This window comes from Somniosus microcephalus, chromosome 33, assembly GCF_052327205.1.
Source record: "Somniosus microcephalus isolate GS21.2 chromosome 33, FLI_Smic_1.0, whole genome shotgun sequence".
Classification (NCBI taxonomy): domain Eukaryota; kingdom Metazoa; phylum Chordata; class Chondrichthyes; order Squaliformes; family Somniosidae; genus Somniosus; species Somniosus microcephalus.
The window spans coordinates 20223277-20244337 of record NC_141019.1 but is presented as its reverse complement, the minus strand read 5'-3'; the positions used below and the strand labels follow the sequence as shown (position 1 = coordinate 20244337).

Below are 21061 nucleotides of genomic sequence, written 5' to 3'. Positions count from 1 at the left end.
ACAAGCCAGGCTGACACTCCAGTGCAGTGCTGAGGGAGTGCTGCCCTGTCGGAGGTGCCGTCTTTCAGATGAGATGTTAAACCGAAGCCCCGTCTGCCCTCTCAGGTGGATGTAAAAGATCCCGTGGCACTATTACGAAGAAGAGCAGGGGAGTTCTCCCCAGTGTCCTGGCTAATATTTATCCCTCAACCAACATCACTAAAACAGATTACCTGGTCACTATCACATTGCTGCTTTTGGGAGCTTGCTGTGCGCAAATTGGCTGCCGCGCTTCCTGCATTACAACAGTGACTCCACTTCAAAAGTACTTCATTGGGTGTGAAGCGCTTTGGGACATCCTGAGGTGGTGAAAGGCGCTATATAAATGCAAGACTGTCATTTTTTTTACTCTCGTACACCATATGCTGCCACCTTTTCTGACTGCTTCAGATAGAACACACTGCGAACCAGGAAGTCCTCCATCGAGGGGCTTGGATGTACACTTGGGATGCTCTAACCTGCAGGGCTACGGACCAAGTGCTGGGAAGTGGGATTAGGCTGGGGAGCTCTTTGTTGGCCGGTGCGGACACGACGGGCCGAAATGGCCTCTTTCCGTGCTGCAACTTTCTATGATTCTATGGTTCTAGTTGTGTCACTTGCCTATTGGGAAAAATGGAATTGAGAATGGCATGGTTAGATGTGGAACAAAAAAAGCTCCCTCTACTCTGCCCCAACAATCGGCCTCAGGCCCCAACTACAAAACCTCTCCTGACTGCTCCAGTGTGACATTTGTCCCAGTTGTCACAGAAACCATCACGTGGCTTCTGAGAGCGGATTTGAAAATCACAGGCGCGGGTGCCTGATAGCGCTCCTGTGAAGCACCTTGGTACATTTTACTACGTTAAAGGCGCTACATAAAGGCAAGTTGTTGTTGTGTATTAAAACCAGATAACATCAGACGCTGTCCATTCACAACATTTGTGCAATTTTCTCCAAATTGTTTCCTCCTTGCTGCTGCTCCAATGAAGTCGGTGACTTTTGCTGGGGTAGCGTTCCATCGATGGCTACAACCCTCTGGGCCCTCAGCTAAGTGATGTGTAAATGAGTATTCACAGGCTATTCAACTATGGGGGACCTCACAACTGGGCCCCATCGTAACCTTTGGCAGCGTTCGTGCAGGCCCATTTTCCCGCAGAAGCCACTGCAAAGAAAGTGGGAAGGAGTGGGAAGTCTGGATGATTTACCACCCCCCCACCGCCCCCCCCCCGCCTATTCCAGGGATGCTGAGGTCAAGTGTAGCCCCCCTAGTGTTGTCCCAGTGGAGAACAACCTCAGTCCCAGTCTGAGGCCTTCTTGATCTGTGTGGCTCAGTTACCGAATGATTCCAACAGCTGCATGGTTAAGGGCGGTATGGTGGCACCATGTGCTGGCATTCCAACACTGTGCGCCATGGAGTAGCAGAACATGGGTCATGCTCATGGTTCACCACCCAAGCCGTTCTCAATCTGCCACCACGGAGAGGTGCCGTGGAGAGGCTACTTGATTCTCCACAAGTAATGGGGAAAATCAGAAAGGGGGCTATCCTGGCCCTCCGCTGGAGGTTTAATGAGCGGCTTTCCTACTTCTCCACCAGCGATGGTGCATGGCAAAGGAAGACGAACAAGAACCAATGATAAGATAAAATACCTGCTTTCTCAATTGAAATTAAAAACTGTAGGAAGTCCCAAGACTGGAGTTCTAGATCTGAATGAGAAACGTGGAGTTAGTTGCTCCTAAATGCAGTGAAACTAACTGCATACTGGAGAGAAGCATCAAGCCGGAGTCCAAATGTCTCTCAGTGTTCATTCCTAACAACTACAGTACTGAAACTCTCAGTCCCACCAAGTCTCTCATCACAACCTGAGGACTTGTGATCTAATTGTGGTGTTCACTTTGAGAAGGAAAGGACTTCTTCAGAAGTATCCTCATATATGCAATAGTTTGAGCTGCAAGTGTTAGCTGTGGCTTAGTTGGTAGGGCTTTCACCTCTGAGTGCAGAAGGTTGTGGGTTCATAGTGTAGTGCATGTACCTTTAAGGGGAGAACTACTTTTTACAGCTCCTGTATACTGTAGTACCAGCAGTGACCACACCTGTATATAAACCCTGAGTAGGGATCTGTACTGTTAGTTTAGAGTAACCCTCATCCAGTAAACACCTGTTGATTGTTCCTCTGCAGTCTCTGTCTATTTATTGAAGGACACCATACATCATGATTCACGGATTTAACATTGGTGACGAGTCGATTCGAACCTACCTGCAACTCTGCAGAAGAAGGCCGATTCCAGGGGCACGGGCGTCGACCATCCGGCGGAGACTCCAGCGAGACGGGCTGGCAGCAGGTATGGCGCAGACCCTTCCCGGACGGCGGCGGCTGGAGCCGACCGACAGCACAGGGGAAGGCCGAGCGGCGTCGACGGGGTAAGAGAGAGGGTAAAGTGCACAGGGCGCAGCCGGAGTTGAAGACCGAGCGGTGTCAACGAGAGAGGCGCGCAGGAAAACGCGCAGAGCGCGGCCGGTGTTCAAGGGCTGAGCAGCGTCTGCGGGGGAAGAAAGGAAAGCGCGGGAGACGCCATTTGAGCCGCAGCGGAGAAGAAGGGAGAGCGCGGGAGACGCCATTTTTGAGCCGCAGCGGAGAAGAAGGGAGAGCGCGGGAGGTGCCATTTTGAGCCAGCGGAGAAGAAGGGAGAGCGCGGGAGACGCCATTTTTAGCCAGTCTAACCACACCCAGGGATGCCAAAGAGTGGCAGTGTCACAGCGTTCGACAATGAAGTCGAAGATTGGGCGACATATGTAGAATGCATAGAAGTGTACTGCAAGGCGAATGAAGTGCCAGATGCCAGGAAAGCACTGGTATTGTTGAATTCCATAGGTGCAAAAACGTACGGCTTACTGCGAAACCTAGTAACCCCAGAGAAGCCAGTGGAAAAGGATTTTGAAAGCATAGTGGCAATCCTACAGGACCACTTAAACCCCACACCGCTGCTGATAGCAGAAAGATTTAAGTTTCACAAAAGGAACCAGCATAAAGACGAAAGTAATGCTGAGTATTTAACAGAACTGCGCATGCTATCGAAACACTGCCAGTTTGGAACGGGACTAGCAGATACTTTAAGGGACAAGTTTGTGTGTGGGCTTCAAAGTGAAGGAACCCAGAAACGGCTTCTATCAGAAAAGGATCTTACGCTGGACAAGGCTTTCAGCATGGCAGTATCACATGAAGCAGCCGCACGGGGCGCTGCAGAGATACAACGGAGACCGCAAGAATATGGCACAAATGAAATGTCGTATGGAGCAGTGAAGTGTTATCGCTGCGGCAGAACAACACACGACCATAAGGATTGTTGGTTCAAGGACCAAGTGTGCAGACAGTGTGGAAAAGTAGGACACTTAGCAAGAGTCTGCAGGTCGGGAAAGAAAACCAGCAGCAAGAAATCTCCACAGGAGAAGTACAAAAAGGTACATAAGGTGACGGAGAGTAGTTCAGACGAACAGAAGAGTGATACAGACTCCGGGAGCAAGGAGCTGGGTTGTCTGAAACTACATAATGTAATCAAAATGGAGGATCACCAAACTATCTGGGTCACGCTCAAGATAGACGGAGTCCAAGTGAAAATGGAATTGGACACAGGATCAGCCCTAACAGTCATAAACCGAAGGGACTACAAGCGACTATTCTCACATATACCCTTGAGAGATACAGAGATTGTCTTGAAGACGTACACGGGGCAAAAAGTCTACCCCAAAGGAAAAATAAGGGTGAACGTTATATGTAATGGCAAGGAAACACCAAAAATGGACCTATATGTATTGCCAGATGGAGGACCACCACCACTAGGACATGAATGGATCCGGAAGATACGGCTAGATTGGCATTCCATACAAGCACTGACTGTAGATGCCAAAAAGGATGACGACATCACACCTGGACGACTGTCAAAAATGCTAACTGACACACAAGAAGTGTTCCAGGAGGGACTCGGAACACTAAAAGGCATAACAGCGATGATCAAAATAGAGGAAAATGCAAGCCCAAAGTTTTTTAAGGCCAGACCGGTGCCTTAAGCGATCCGACCAGCCGTCGAAGCAGAGCTGGAAGGTTTGGAACGTTCTGGAGTACTGTCCAAAGTGGACTGGAGCGAGTGGGCTACACCCATCGTTCCTGCAATGAAGAGGTCGTTGAGTAATATGCCTGGGGAACCAAAGAAGGTTCGCATCTGTGGGGACTTTAAGGTGACAGTGAACCCAGTCCTTCAGACGGTACAATATCCGCTTCCGCGGATTGAAGATATTTTCGCCTCGCTATCTGGAGGAAAACGCTTCACAAAGATTGATCTGGCCCAGGCGTACCTGCAAATGGAGGTAGAAGAAGCCTCGAAACAGTACCTCACGATCAACACTCATAAAGGTCTCTACCAATACAATCGGCTGGTGTTCGGGGTAGCATCAGCTCCGGCTATTTGGCAAAGGGCAATAGATCAAGTCCTGCAAGGGATTCCAGGGACCCAGTGTTATTTGGACGACATCCTGGTCATGGGCAAAAATGACAGTGATCACCTCGCCAACCTGGAGCAGGTGCTCACTAGATTGAAGGAATATGGGCTCCGAGCTAATCGCCACAAAGGCGAGTTTTTCCAGAAGCAGATCTCGTATTGTGGCCACGTTATTGATGAAGGGGGGTTACATAAGTCCCCTGAAAAGATTGAGGCAGTAGTCAAGGCTCCAGCACCGGAAAATGTGTCACAACTGAGGTCGTTCCTCGGGCTGGTGAACTACTACCATAAGTTCTTGCTGAATTTGTCTACAGTACTACACCCACTGAACACCCTACTGCAAACGGGGGTACCATGGAAGTGGAATGACGAATGTAAATGAGCTTTCCAGAAGTGCAAACAATTGATCACATCAAAAGAGGTGTTGGCTCATTTCAACCCAGCACTACCAATTCAGTTGGCGTGTGATGCATCACCCTATGGTATTGGAGCGTTGCTGTCGCACAAATTCCCGGACGGCTCGGAGAGGCCAGTAGCCTTTGCGTCTCGGTCACTAACCTCAGCCGAGCGTAACTACGCCCAGATTGACAGGGAGGCCCTCAGCCTAGTGTGGGGAGTGAAAAAGTTCAATCACTATCTGCACAGGCAGAAGTTCACCTTGCTGACTGACCACCAACCACTTGTCTCCATCTTTAATCCAAGGAAGGGCGTTCCGGTGATGACTGCGCAACGACTACAAAGATGGTCCCTTTTTCTAGGGGCGCACCAATATGAAATAGAGTATAAGGGCACGAAACAGCATGGAAACGCTGATGGGCTATCACGCCTGCCACTGCCTACTGCGGAGGAAGCACCAGCAGTGGACCCTGTCGAAATATTTCATTCGACTATAATTGAACGCTTGCCAGTAACTAACGCTGATATAGAGAAGGAGACCCGAAATGACCCGACACTGTCTCGGGTATATGATTTGATGGTGAAGGGATGGCCAGCACATGGCGACTCACTGTTGCCAGCATTCTCATCCAGAAGAGAACAGCTGTCAGTATGCCAGGGGACCTTGATGTGTGGATCCCGAGTGGTAATTCCACCCAAGTTAAGGGAGAGAGTGCTCAATGAGCTTCACGAAGGCCATCTGGGAGGGGTGAAATTGAAAAGCCTTGCTAGGGCTTATGTGTGGTGGCCGGGGATCGATCAGCAAATCGAGGACCTGACAAAGAGCTGCTCAGGATGCCAGAAGGTCCAAAATGCACCACCACATGCCCCTCTACACCCATGGGAGTGGCCCTCCTCTCCATGGCAACGGGTGCATATTGATTTTGCTGGTCCATTCATGGACTCAATGTTTTTAATAGCCGTGGATGCGCACTCGAAATGGCCTGAGGTGATCAAAATGTCCTCCACCACTACAGAGAAAACGATTGCAGTCCTACAGACCATATTTGCCAGGAACGGCTTGCCAGAGCAGATTTGCTCTGATAACGGACCACAGTTTGTGTCCGAAGAGTTTCGGAAATTTATGAAAAGGAATGGGGTATGGCATTACACATCCGCCCCGTATCATCCAGCCACAAATGGATTGGCTGAGAGGTTCGTACAAACCTTTAAAAAGGCAGTAAGGGCCATGTGCGATGACGACATTCCACTGCAGCATAAGGTGGACAATTTCCTGTTAGCCTACAGAAATGCGACACATGCAGTCACCAACCAGACCCCGGCCATGATGTTCTTTAACCGAAGGTTGAGATCGCGTCTGGATTTGCTCAGACCAAATGTACGAAGAGATGTTGAGAATAAGCAATTCCAGCACATCAATGAGAAGCTGACAAGGAGCTTCAATGTAGGGCAACCAGTCTTGGCCCGCGACTACCGAACAGAGAAATGGCAACCAGGAACGATATGCACACGGCAGGGGCCACTAATGTACACAGTGGATGTTGGGGAGAACATTGTGAGACGCCATGTCGACCAGATCCTAGAGTCACAGGAACGAGTCAACCCCATGTCTCGCGTACCTGGTGATGAACCTGACATACAGGTAGCATCTACCCCAGAAACAGTAGCATCGGAAGCTGATGAACCAACCGACGACAGGGGGCCAGAATCGCCTCCGCACCAAGAGCAAGACACTCTGGAAAGGCGCCATCCAGAAAGGATCAGGAAGCCGCCCCAAAGACTGAATTTATAAATGGACTATTTTCAGTTAATGTTGCATGTTAAAAATGCTAATTGTGAAATGAATGTTATGGTACTGTTAATCTAAAAGGGGAGGAATTGTAGTGTATGTACCTTTAAGGGGAGAACTACTTTTTACAGCTCCTGTATACTGCAGTACCGGCAGTGACCACACCTGTATATAAACCCTGAGTAGGGATCTGTACTGTTAGTTTAGAGTAACCCTCATCCAGTAAACACCTGTTGATTGTTCCTCTGCAGTCTCTGTCTATTTATTGAAGGACACCATACATCAAGATTCACGGATTTAACACATAGTACCCACACCAGAGAAAATATCAGTGGAAGTGCAAAAGGTAGAAGTAATGGAAGGGGTGAAAATTGATAGACAGGATATAAGGACATAAGAAATAGGAGCAGGAGTAGGCCAATCGGCCCCTCGAGCCTGCTCTGCCATTCAATAAGATCATGGCTGATCTGATCCTAACCTCAAATCTACTTTCACTCTCCATCCCACCCGAACCCATGTGATCTCCCGGGAGAGGCGAAAAACCAGATAAAAAACCCAATGGCCAATTTGGGAGAAAAAATCTGGGAAATTCCTCTCCGACCCATCTAGGCGATCGAAACTCGTCCAGGAGATCACTCTGTCCCTGTATTTCCTGCAGTACTTACCTTCTGTAAGAGGTGATCTCCACCCCAGCCTACTAGAAAGGCTGGGTATGCTTAGAGTGGACAAGTTGCCTGGTCCAGATGGCTTGCATCCCAGGTTGATAAGGGAATTGGGGGAGGAGATACCGGAAGGGCTTGCCATAATTTTCCAATCTTCCCTAAATGCGGGGGAGGTGCCTGAGGATTCGAAAGTGGCAAATGTGACATCATTGTTCAAGAAAGGGTGTAAGGACAATCCTAGTAACTAGAGGCCGGTCAGTTTAACATCAGTGGTGGGTAAAGTTTTAGAAACAATAATCAAGGAAAAAATTAACTGGCACTTGGAGAGGTTTAAGCTAATTAAGGAGAGCCAACATGGATTTGACAGTGAGCTGTGGTAAATGGCTGTTTTTCAGACTGGAGGATGGTAGGCAGTGGTGCTCCCCAAGGGTCAGTGCTGGGGTCACTGCTTTTTTGATATATATAAATGACCTGGATATTGGAATACAGAGTAGGATTTCTAAATTTGCCGATGACATGGTGGGGGGGGGTGGGGGGGGGGGGGTGGCAAACAGTGAGGATGATACCAATCGACTGCAACAGGACATAGAAAGGCTAGCAGAATGGGCAGACAAGTGGCAGATGGAATTTGATACAGAGAAGTGTGAGGTGATGCATTTTGGCAGAAGGAACAGGGAGAGGCAATATACACTTAATGGCACAGTTTTAAAGAGTGTGCAGGGACAGAGAGACCTGGGAGTTAATGTGCATAGGTCCCTGAAGGTGGCAGGACATATTGAGAGAGTGGTTAGCAAAGCATATGGGATCTTGGGCTTCATAAATAGAGGTATTGAGTACAAAAGTAGAGAAGTTATTATTCTGAACCTTTATAAAGCGCTGGTTAGGCCACAACTGGAGTATTGCGTCCAGTTCTGGTCACCACGCTTTAGGAAGGATGTGAAGGCCCTTGAGAGGGTGTAGAGGAGATTTCCCAGAATGGTTCCGGGGATGGGGGATCTTAGCTACAAGGACAAGTTGGAGAAGCTGGATTTGTTTTCATTAGAGCAAAGGAGGTTGCGGGGTGATTTGATAGAGGTGTACAAGATTATGACGGGTTTGGATAGGCTAGACGGGGAAAGGCTGTTCCCACTAGTTGATGGTACAAGGACTAGGGGACACAGATTTAAGGTTTTGGGCAAGAGATACAGGGGGGATGTGAGGAAAAACTTTTTTACGCAGCGAGTGGTGGGGACCTGGAACTCGCTGCCGACGGAAGTGGTGGAAGCGGAGACACTCAATGTTTTCAAGGGGAGACTGGATAGGCACTTGAGGGAAATAAACTTGCAGGGCCACGGGGATAGAGCGGGGGAATGGGACTGGCTGGATTGCTCCACAGAGAGCCGGCACGGACTTGATGGGCCGAATGGCCTCCTTCTGTGCCGTTAGGACTCTATGACATTATAGAAAAGGAATAGGGCAGAGCCAAACCTGCACACAATAGGAACCTACACTTACAGTGGCATACAAGTGAAAATATCAATCAAACAACAATTTTGAAATTCATAGATCACTCATTTCCTAATAATAGTCATTGAGCAGGTAGATTGCTATGTTAAAAAGTGTAATTCCGTTTTTACTTATTAGCATGTTAAAGCATTCTAAATTATATGCTTCATGCTGGTGAGTGAGTCCTAGGATCAGATGGGTCAAATGATGGAACATTACATTTAAAATGTGCTATGTAATGTAATCTTTGCCGCAGACTCTTACGTTAATGTACATGCAGGCTAGCAGCTGACTGGCAGTGAGTTAGGTGGCTCTAATTCAATAAAGCAAGTCTGACGCTGTCAAACCACAGAGGTGAAGCAGACTGAATGACAACCTTAAACTCAATGCCAGTTATTTGCAATTACATACAGTATGGGGTCTATTTTGGGAATTTGCACTCTGGCCTGGAGCGTTGCTGGCTATAAGAGCATGTCGGGAATGGAGGTCAGGATGGGACGTCCTACCCTGTTGACCTCCAACCCTGAGTCTCTAATATGTGCTTCCAATGGGCAGAGCCTTATGCTGAGAGCACAAATTTGTAAAACGTACTCTTCTATACGTCTTCTCTCTTAAAAGGTGGTGCGTTTTGCTGGCGCACAGTTCCATGGGTTGGCGTCTTGCCCAATTAGCCGTGCTTCTCATGCCATCCTAGACTGGGAGGGGTAGATTTCCAACTTGCGTTGCAAATCGGCCACCCATCAAAATGAATGGAAAGGGAGATTGGGCGTGTTCTAGAAGGGGCTTTCTGCCCAAGCAGTGAAGACGAAAATGACCCCCAGAGTGTTACTGGGCCAGTTGGCCATGGAGGGCATCGCAGCTGAGCCCAATTCTGCAGACACTTGGGGGCAGAAAATCGTCTTGGGCGGTGATGTAAAACGGCTGGCACTGCCTCGGCCTCCCGTTATACGCCCCGCCAAATATTCAGGTCTACTGACTTCAACAGAGCTGATTATTCGGCAGGGCGTATGGCAGGCGGACAATGCGATACAACTCATTCTGTGCCACCCCCCAAAGTGAGTTTTTACTCCTTTCACCTTCCAGCACGATTTACAAATAGCAATCAGGAACAGGACCAATTGTGGGTGCCACACTTTAGGAATGAGGTCAAGGCCTTGGAGAGGGTGCAGCGGAGATTTACTAGAATGGTACCAGGGATGAGGGACTTCAGTTACATGGAGAGACTGGAGAAGCTGGGATTGTTCTCCTTAGAGCAGAGGAGGTTAAGGGGACATTTACTAGAATGGTACCAGGGATGAGGGACTTCAGTGATGTGGAGAGACTGGAGTTGCTGGGATTGTTCTCCTTAGAGCAGAGAAGGTTAAGGGGAGATTTACTAGAATGGTTCCAGGGATGAGGGACTTCAGTGATGTGGAGAGACTGGAGAAGCTGGGATTGTTCTCCTTTGAGCAGAGAAGGTCAAGGGGAGATTTACTAGAATGGTACCAGGGATGAGGGACTTCAGTGATGTGGAGAGACTGGAGAAGCTGGGATTGCTCTCCTTAGAGCAGAGAAGGTCAAGGGGAGATTTACTAGAATGGTACCAGGGATGAGGGACTTCAGTGATGTGGAGAGACTGGAGAAGCTGGAATTGTTCTCCTTAGAGCAGAGAAGGTTAAGGGGAGATTGACCAGAATGGTTCCAGGGATGAGGGACTTCAGTGATGTGGAGAGACTGGAGAAGCTGGAATTGTTCTCCTTAGAGCAGAGAAGGTTAAGGGGAGATTGACCAGAATGGTTCCAGAGATGAGGGACTTCAGTGATGTGGAGAGACTAGAGAAGCTGGGATTGTTCTCCTTAGAGCAGAGAAGGTTAAGGGGAGATTGACCAGAATGGTACCAGGGATGAGGGACTTCAATGATGTGGAGAGACTGGAGAAGCTGGGATTGTTCTCCTTAGAGCAGAGAAGGTTAAGGGGAGATTGACCAGAATGGTACCAGGGATGAGGGACTTCAGTGATGTGGAGAGACTGGAGAAGCTGGGATTGTTCTTCTTAGAGCAGAGACGGTTAAGGAGAGATTGACCAGAATGGTTCCAGGGATGAGGGACTTCAGTGATGTGGAGAGACTGGAGAAGCTGGGATTGTTCTCCTTGGAGCAGAGAAGGTTAAGGGGAGATTTACTAGAATGGTACCAGGGATGAGGGACTTCAGTGATGTGGAGAGACTGGAGAAGCTGGGATTGCTCTCCTTAGAGCAGAGAAGGTCAAGGGGAGATTTACTAGAATGGTACCAGGGATGAGGGACTTCAGTGATGTGGAGAGACTGGAGAAGCTGGAATTGTTCTCCTTAGAGCAGAGAAGGTTAAGGGGAGATTGACCAGAATGGTTCCAGGGATGAGGGACTTCAGTGATGTGGAGAGACTGGAGAAGCTGGAATTGTTCTCCTTAGAGCAGAGAAGGTTAAGGGGAGATTGACCAGAATGGTTCCAGAGATGAGGGACTTCAGTGATGTGGAGAGACTAGAGAAGCTGGGATTGTTCTCCTTAGAGCAGAGAAGGTTAAGGGGAGATTGACCAGAATGGTACCAGGGATGAGGGACTTCAATGATGTGGAGAGACTGGAGAAGCTGGGATTGTTCTCCTTAGAGCAGAGAAGGTTAAGGGGAGATTGACCAGAATGGTACCAGGGATGAGGGACTTCAGTGATGTGGAGAGACTGGAGAAGCTGGGATTGTTCTTCTTAGAGCAGAGACGGTTAAGGAGAGATTGACCAGAATGGTTCCAGGGATGAGGGACTTCAGTGATGTGGAGAGACTGGAGAAGCTGGGATTGTTCTCCTTGGAGCAGAGAAGGTTAAGGGGAGATTGACCAGAATGGTTCCAGAGATGAGGGACTTCAGTGATGTGGAGAGACTGGAGAAGCTGGGATTGTTCTCCTTCGAGCAGAGAATGTTAAGGGGAGATTTGATAGAGGCGTTCAAAATTATGAGGGGCTTTGATAGAGTAAATAGGGAGAAACTGTTTCCAGTGGGAGGAGGGTCAGTAACCAGAGGACACAGATTTAAAGTAATTAGCAAAAAAACCAGAGGGGAGATGAGGAGAATTTTTTTAAGCAGCGGTATGCACTGGTATGCTCTGGTATGCACTGCCTGAAAGGAAGCAGATTCAGTCGTATCTTTCAAAAGGGAATTGGATAAATATGTGAAGGGGAGACAATGTGCAGGGCTGTGGGGAAAGAGCCGGGGGGAGTGGGACTAATTGGAAGCTCTTTCAAAGTGCCGGCACAGGCACGATGGGCCAAACGGCCTCCTCCTGTGTTGTAATATTCTATGATTCTATGAGGACCCCTGGCTGATTTATTTCCCCCTCCCTTGCCCAATGGTACTGAGGCCAAATGTCGCGTCTCAACCGCTGCCTTGGCTGGATACAGACTAAGGCCTCAACGTCCTCATCTGTGCAGTTCAGTAGCACACATTTAAGAACAGAGGAAAAGTGGTGCATTCGGCCACTGAACATTCAGGGAAAATATGCAGAGTAAGAAGTGTTTCTAAAATCGCCCTGTGCAAAAGACAGCCCATAATAAAATCATTATTAACAAACACGTTTTCTTTTTGGTGCTTAGCTCTAAAAGGCAGCTTTATAAAGCAGATCCACCAAATCGTTTTGCATAAGGTTATTTGCCTGGTGTTGCATGCTGAGCATGATTGCAAGGTATGGGTGGCGTGACGCTGTGTTGGGTATTATAGCTGATTATGATGGGCACTGCAGCTTGAAGCATAACAGCACCACGTGATCGGTAATACTGTGGCATTGTAAATGTTCTTTCAGTCGCAACTTTACTGGTGCATATATCCCATTTAGCACCATTAAATAGGATTACGTCAGATATACGGCACAGAAACAGGCCATTCGGCCCAACCAGTCCATGCCGGTGTTTATGCTCCACTCAAGCCTCCTCCCGTCTTTCCTCATCTAAATCTATCAGCCTAACCCTCTATTCCCTTCTCCCTCATATGCTTGTCCAGCCTCCCCTTAAATGCATCGATACTATTCGCTTCAACCACTCCCTGTGGTAGCGAGTTCCACATTCTCACCACTCTCTGGGTAAAGAAGTTTCTCCTGAATTCCCTATTGGATTTCTTGGTGACTATCTTATATTGATGGTCTCTAGTTTTGCTCTTCCCCACAAGTGGAAACATTCTCTCTGTATCCACTCTATCAAAACCTTTCATAATTTTATAGACCTCTATTAGGTCACCCCTCAGCCTTCTCTTTTCAAGAGAAACGAGACCCAGCCTTTTCATCCTTTCCTGATATGTATACCCTCGCATTTCTGGTATCATCCTTGTAAATCTTCTCTGCACCCTCTCCAGTGCCTCTATAGCCTTTTTATAATACGGCGACCAGAACTGTACACAGTACTCTGTAAGTGTGATCTAACCAAGGTTCGATACAGGTTTAGCATAACTTCTTTATTTTCAATTCTATCCTTCTAGAAATAAACCCTAGTGCTTGGTTTGCTTTTTTATGGCCTTGCTAACCTGTGTCGCAACTTTTAGTGATTTGTGTATTTGTACTCCCAGATCCCTTTGCTCCTCTACGCCACCTAGACTCGTACTCTCGCAACAATTATAAGGCTGTGGATATTTTTCTGCAGGATTCTAACCTTGCCCATTGGTATCTGGGAGATAGTAGAATTAAAGAGAATAGTAGCTACCTGGGAGGGTAGGGAGGGAAAGATGTCGTTGGTCTGCTATGTGTAGCAAAATCTTAAGCATGTTCTTTTTACACCGAGGAAATCTACCTCCCCCCTCAAGAACGACTACTTGTGTTAGAAATTATGCAAAATTAAAATATTTTTAAAACTTTTAATGGGATAGTTTTTTGGTCCTTTTTTTTGTGCCCGATCCCAACACCAGCTCAGAATGCCATCTTCCAATGCGCTCTGTACCACTGATGCACAATAACATTCACACTGTAGATCTGGTGACCTATAAATGCAACAGGCACACGTTTGTGGAGAGAGAATTAAACTTTGTATCTATCACCAACCAAAGAGGACAAGTACTCAGCAGTAACAGCCAGCCATTTGTCAATTTCGGGTCAGTTTCACTCGTTCAGTATTGATCAGTGATCGATCAGGTCAGAGGACTTGTCAATACCAATGCAAGGAAATAGAAGAGGCTTTTTTTAGTCCAGCCTTGTTAAAAGTGCTTTTCGGATTTCAGAGAAACAACTGCAACAATTCAAAAACGACAGATTCATTTATTGTCAGTGATTTCAACACAGGATACAAGGAAAAGTTGTGCTACAATGTTAGTGATTTAAAAAAATAATCAAATACAGGTTCCCAATCTAAATTCTTTCTTGGTAACAGAATCCTCGCTTAGAAAAAAAATTAGACTGACAGAATTAAATGCTAAGTCTCACAATAACTGCAGGGCTGTGGGGAAAGAGCAGGGGGGAGTGGGATTAATTGGAGAGCTCTTTCAAAGAGCCGGCACAGGCACGATGGGCCGAATAGCCTCATTCTGTGCTGTATGATTCTATGCATGGGCCAGACAGGGGTGAGCGTGTTAGCTTTTGCCTATTATATACTGCGCAGCACAGTGAATCAGAAAGTGAAATTCTAACCATGGGAGTGTCTTTGGACCTGACACAATGCAGTTGCAGCTTTGAAAGGGCGAGAAAGCGCTCCTCAAAGTCGCTGATAAAATACACCGAGGTATGAATCATGCCAATAAGACTGGATAATTGTCCTAAACCTAATTGTTTAACTTGAAAACCCTTCGCATTCCCACATTACAATCGTGACATTTCCCACATTACAACAGTGACCACACTCCAAAAGTACTTCATTGGCTGTAAAGCGCGTTGGGACGTCCGGTGGTCGGGAAAGGCGCTATAGAAATGCAAGTCTTTCTTTCTTCACAAAAACATGGGAGGGGGAGGGGAGTATTTTATAGTTTGATCCAATAGGACCAACCTAGATTTCCCCATTACCCTGACCCCAATCTTTATTTCATTTCTAAACCATCAGTACCTTCCTGAAAGCGATGCTCAGCTCTAATATCTCCCCACATTACACAGCAATAAACATCGTTCAATTGTCCATTATTTCCCCCCCGTAAGCTTTTCTTCATCTCGAAAATGACGCCCGAACATCTCGAACAGGCTTGGAAAGATCTGTCTCCTACTTACACTCCAGGTGCAACTTTCCTGAGTGATCTTTCTTGATGGTAACTTGGAGTGACCATAAGCCCTCCAGAAAACTCTACTGGCCAGTTCACAGCTCTTCCATGGAGTCCAGAGTCAACTTTCGTTGTTTCTCTCCCTTCAGAAGGGACCATCATTTGTGGTAACCAAAAAACTCTCCTTGTTCTTTCCCCCAAGTTTGTTTTAAGCTTGCTCCTCAGTATGAGCCGATGACCACAGCCTCCACCTCTTTGGAAGGTCTCCGGTCCTTCACCAGTAGGTTGATCATGCTCTCCGACTTGATCAGCAGGTTGCAGCCCAGGAAGAAGATGCCGAAGATGACGGTCAGCGAGAGGACACAGAGGACCGCGATCTGGACCACTCTCATGGTGTACAGGTTGCGCTCGTCTGGATCGGTCACCCCAGCCCCTTCATCACTCACGACCCAGGTGTAATTGCAGCACCTGAGAACCGCCTGGACAGCATCAGAATCGTTCATCGTCTTGCTTAGCCAAGTCGAATTCATCGTTTCAAGCGAATGACACCGAGATCCACACACATCTGCCGAGGGTCTTTCCCCCACTTTGCCCAATGTTGCAAAGTTCTCGTTTGCCTTGAGCCAATGCAAAGTGGAAAGAGTCTGTGCAGCACTGACAAGTCTTCGGCTGTCCTCGGGCAGTTCACTCCTTCACATTGTCGGGTTCACTGACTTAAAAGGGATTTATATTAGTTTGGGTTAAACCATTTTTTTCTATGGGAGAGGGATGCAATCCAACCCCCCTCAGCACTGGCAAAGAAATAGCTGGTGTTATTGGCTGTTCTGTCAGGTGTCTGGTTTTTAACAGGAGCTTGCTGCACCGGACCGTGCAGATGACGTGGCTTTAACTTAAATGTCTTACCACTCCACGTAAGATCTTCTTTCATTCCTCACCTCCCCAGTCCTTTGGGATGATACATGGCCAGCTACAAGCTGTTGTAGTGGAGAGAAAGAAAGATTTGCATTTATATAGCACCTTTCACAGCCACCGGACGTCACAAAGCACTTTACAGCCAATGAAGTACTATCACTTGTAATGTGGGAAATGCAGCAGCCAATTTGCATACAGCAAGATCCCACAAAAAGCAATGTGAAAAATGACCAGATCATAGAAACTAGGAGCAGGAGTAGGCCATTCGGCCCTTCGAGCCTGCTCTGCCATTCAACGAGATCATGGCTGATCATCCAAACCCTAGCACCCGGTCCCTACACTGACAGCCATCCCACCCAAGCCCTATCCCCGTATTTAATCCCCCCTAACACTAAGGGTCAATTTTTGTCATGGCCAATCAACCTAACCCACACATCTTTGGATCATCTGTTTTTGTTATGTTGATTGAGGGATAAATATTGCCCAGGATACCGAGGAGAACTCCCCTGCTCTTCTTCAAAATATAGAGTCATACAGCACGGATCGAGGCCCTTCAGCCCATGCCGGCCATCAAGCCCTGTCTAATCTAATCCCATATTCCAGCATTTGGTCCGTAGCCTTGTATGCTGTGGCATTTCAAGTGCTCATCCAAATAGTGCTAGTGGGATCTTTTATGTCCACCTGAGAGAGCAGACGGGGCCTTGGTTTAACATCTCATCCGAATGACTGCACCTCTGACAGTGCAGCACTCCCTCAGCACTGCACTGGAGTGTCAGCCTGGATTATGTGGTCAAGTCCCTGGAGTGGGACTTGAACCCACAACCTTCATGACTCAGAAGTAAGTGTGCTACCCACTGAGCCACAGGGCAAGTCCTGAATAAAATACCAAACACACTTACCTCTAAGTATACACAGTAACCATTGCATCAGTGCGTTCATGATTAGGTCAATTAGGGGTATCATCTTTGAGTTTGCGTTTATACTGATCAGAGGCCAGGGTGCAAGATATGACAAAGGGTTTGCAATGGAAAATTGTATGTTGAGACTTTTAAATTGCGGTGTGTTAATTCTCATCCTCGTGTTCAAATCCCTCCATGGCCTCGCCCCTCCCTTTCTCTGTGACATCCTTCAGCTCCACAACCCTCCGAGATCTCTGCGCTCCTCCAATTCTGGCCTCTTGTGGATCCCTGATTTCAGCTGTCTAGGCCCTAAACTCCAGAATTCCCTCTCTATAATTCTCTACCTCTCGCTCCTCCTTTGAAACATTCCTTAAAACCTACCTCTCAGACCAAGCTTTTGGTCACCTGTCCTAAAACCTCCTTGTGTAGCTCGGTGTCAAATTTTGTTTGATAACCCTCCTACATTAAAAGACGCTATATAAATGCATGTTGTTGTTTGTTGTTGAATACAGTCCTTTCCAGAGCTCTGAAGGCCGGTTCTATGAAAGAAAGACTTGCATTTCTATAGCACCTTTTACAACCTCAGGATGTCCCAAAGCACTTTACAGCCAATGGAGTACTTTATTTTGAAGTGTGGTCACTGTTGCAATGTAGGAAACGTGGCAGCCAATCTGTGCACAGCAAGCTCCCACAAATAGCAATGTGATAACGGCCAGAGAATCTGATTTTTTTTGTGATGTTGATTAAGGGATAAATATTGGGCCGAGGACACTGGGGATAACTCCCCTGCTCTCCTTCGAAATAGTGGCCGTGGGATCGTTTGCGTCCACCTGGGAGGGCAGACGGGGCCTCGGTTTAACGTCTCATCCAAAAGACGGCACCTCCGACAGGGCAGCACTCCCTCAGCACTGCACTGGAGTGTCAGCCTGGATTCTGAGAAGAGCTTTGTGTTCTGCCCAGCATATTTGAATTTGTGTGAAGTGAATTGAACTGGAAGAGTGGGAGGATAAACCAAAACTGCAATGGGCCAGTTATACTGCACCTTTTGGGCTTCACATTGATGTAAACCGTGTTGTGTCGTTTGGGTGGGAAGCTACCCAACTCGAATCCTGGCAGATAGTGTGAGACCAGGATGTAGTGCCTTGCCCCTTTAGCTTCATGCAGGCTGTGGTATAACACAGGAGCAGGAGGAGGCCATTCAGCCCCTCGAGCCTGTTACACAGGAGCAGGAGGAGGCCATTCAGCCCCTCAAGCCTGTTACACAGGAAAGCAGGAGGCCATTCAGCCCCTCGAGCCTGTTATACAGGAGGAGGCCTTCAGCCCCTCGAGCCTGTTACACAGGAGCAGGAGGAGGCCATTCAGCCACTTGAGACTGTTACATGGGAACAGGAGGAGGCCAATCAGCCCCTCGAGCCTGTTACACAGGAGCAGCAGGAGGCCATTCAGCCCCTCGAGCCTGTTACACAGGAGCAGGAGGAGGCCATTCAGCCCCTCGAGCCTGTTACACGGGAACAGCAGGAGGCCATTCAGCCCCTCGAGCCTGTTACACAGGAGCAGGGGGAGGCCAATCAGCCCCTCGAGCCTGTTACACAGGAGCAGCAGGAGGCCATTTAGCCCCTCGAGCCTGTTACACAGGAGCAGGAGGAGGCCATTCAGCCCCTCGAGCCTGTTACATGGGAACAGGAGGAGGCCATTCAGCCCCTTGAGCCTGTTACACAGGAACAGGAGGAGGCCATTCAGCCTCTCCAGCCTGTTACACAGGAAGAGGAGGAGGCCATTCAGCCCCTCGAGCTTGTTACACGGGAACAGGAGGAGGCCATTCAGCCCCTCCAGCCTGTTACATGGGAACAGGAGGAGGCCATTCAGCCCCTCGAGCTTGTTACACGGGAACAGGAGGAGGCCATTCAGCCCCTCGAGCCTGTTACACGGGAACAGGAGGAGGCCATTCAGCCCCTCGAGTCTGTTACACGGGAACAGGAGGAGGCCATTCAGCTCCTCGAGCCTGTTACATGGGAACAGGAGGAGGCCATTCAGCCCCTCGAGCCTGTTACACGGGAACAGGAGGAGGCCATTCAGCCCCTCGAGCCTGTTACACGGGAACAGGAGGAGGCCATTCAGCCCCTCGAGCCTGTTACACGGGAACAGGAGGAGGCGATTCAGCCCCTCGAGCCTGTTACACAGGTACTGGAGGAGGCCATTCAGCCCCTCGAGCCTGTTACATGGGAACAGGAGGGGGCCATTCAGCCCCCTTGAGCCTGTTACATTAGGAACAGGAGGAAGCCATTCAGCCCCTCAGGCCTGTTTCATTAGGAACAGGAGGAGGCCATTCAGCCCCTCGAGCCTTTACACAGGAGCAGGAGGAGGCCATTCAGCCCCTCAAGCCTGTTACAGGGGAACAGGAGGAGGCCATTCAGCCCCTCAGGCCTGTTTCATTAGGAACAGGAGGAGGCCATTCAGCTCCTCGAGCCTGTTACACGGGAACAGGAGGAGGCCATTCAGCCCCTCGAGCCTGTTACAGGGGAACAGGAGGAAGCCATTCAGCCCCTCGAGCCTGTTACACGGGAACAGGAGGAGGCCATTCAGCCCCTCGAGCCTGTTACAGGGGAACAGGAGGAGGCCATTCAGCCCCTCGAGCCTGTTACAGGGGAACAGGAGGAGGCCATTCAGCCCCTCAAACCTGTTCCGCCATTCAATGAGATCATGGCTGATCTGTGACCTAACTCCATATACCCACCGTTGGTCCATATCCCTTAATACCTTTATTTAACAAAAAGCTATCAATCTCTGATTTACAATTAACAATTGATCGAGCATCAATTGCCGTTTGCGGAAGAGAGTTCCAAACTTCTACCACCCTTTCTGTGTAGAAGTGTTTCCTAATTTCACTCCTGAAAGGTCTGGCTCTAATTTTTAGACGATGCCCCCTCGTCCTAGAATCCCCAACCAGCGGAAATAGTTTCTCTCTATCGACCCTATCTGTTCCCCTTAATATCCTGAAAACTTTGATAAAGTCACCCCTTAACCTTCTAAATTCCAGGGAATACAACCCTAGTTTGTGTAATCTCACCTCATAATTTAATCCTTGAAGTCCAGGTATTATTCTGGTATAAACCTACGCTGCACTCCCTCCAAGGCCAATATATCCTTCCTAAGGTGTGGTGCCCAGAATTGCTCACAGTGCTCCAGGTGTGGTCTAAACAGTGTGAAGTAAAAAGCTTCCAAGCGGTGCAATGGATCAACACTCTAAGTCTTTTTAATGCTAAGAGAGAGCTAGATATCTGTGCCTTTGGCTGTAAATTGAACCAGCACCGAAGCTGCTGGGCAGAGCTCTGGGTACGCTTGGCACCCGGAGAGTGGTGTAGAATCTGCCAGCTCTGAGTCAGTCCCCAACCACTAGCTGCAGTCGAACAGCATTCCAGTCATTTCCACTGCAATGTTTCGCCCCCTATTGGAAAAAAATATGAACAGTACATGTATCTGAGGAGTCAGCATTGGCGACAGTGTGATAGTTCAATGTGACTTGCCTGCACGTTTGGTCTACTGGTGCTTTGGCTTTCTGTCCTGGTATAGATTATTTTTGTTAGGTGAGAGTATCTAGGTATATGGAGATAAGGCGGGTAAATGGAGCTGAAGTGGCAGATCAGCCATGATCTAATTAAATGGTGGACCAGGCTCGAAGGGTTGAATGGCCTACTCCTAGTGTTCCGATGAATACTGTATGTAATATACATAGAATTTTACAGCGTAGAAACAGGCCATTTGGCCCATCTGTGCTGGTGTTTATGCTCCTCACGAGCCTCCTCCCACCTTACCTCATCTCACCCTGTCAACATATCCTACTATTCAAATGAGAGGTGATCTCATTGAAACATACCAGATTCTGAGGGGGATTGACAAGGTAGATGCTGAGAGGTTGTTTCCCCTGGCTGGAGTGTCTAGAATTAGGGGGCATAGTCTCAGGATAAGGGGCCGGCCATTTAAGACCGAGATGAGGAGGAATTTCTCCACTCAGAGGGTTATGAATCTTTGAAATTCTCTGCCCCAGAGGGCTGTGGATGCTGCATCATTGAGTATATACAAGGCTGAGATCAATAGATTTTTGGACTCTAGGGGAATCGAGGGATATGGAGATCGGGTGGGAAAGTGGAGTTGAAGTGGATGATCAGCCATGATCTTATTGAATGGTGGAGCAGGCTCGAGGGGCCGTATGGCCTACTCCTGCTCCTAATTCTTATGTTCTTA

The 21061-nt window shown here is 48.2% G+C and overlaps 1 protein-coding gene across 1 annotated transcript; it reads right to left on the bottom strand.

The window, feature by feature from the left end:
- Positions 1-14058: 14058 nt before the first annotated feature.
- On the bottom strand, positions 14059-15926 carry LOC147096991 (protein reprimo-like). Its single transcript, XM_085972556.1, has one exon. The coding sequence runs from the start codon at positions 15536-15538 to the stop codon at positions 15230-15232; it is 309 nt and encodes a 102-aa protein (XP_085828682.1). The 5' UTR covers positions 15539-15926; the 3' UTR covers positions 14059-15229.
- Positions 15927-21061: the final 5135 nt, after the last annotated feature.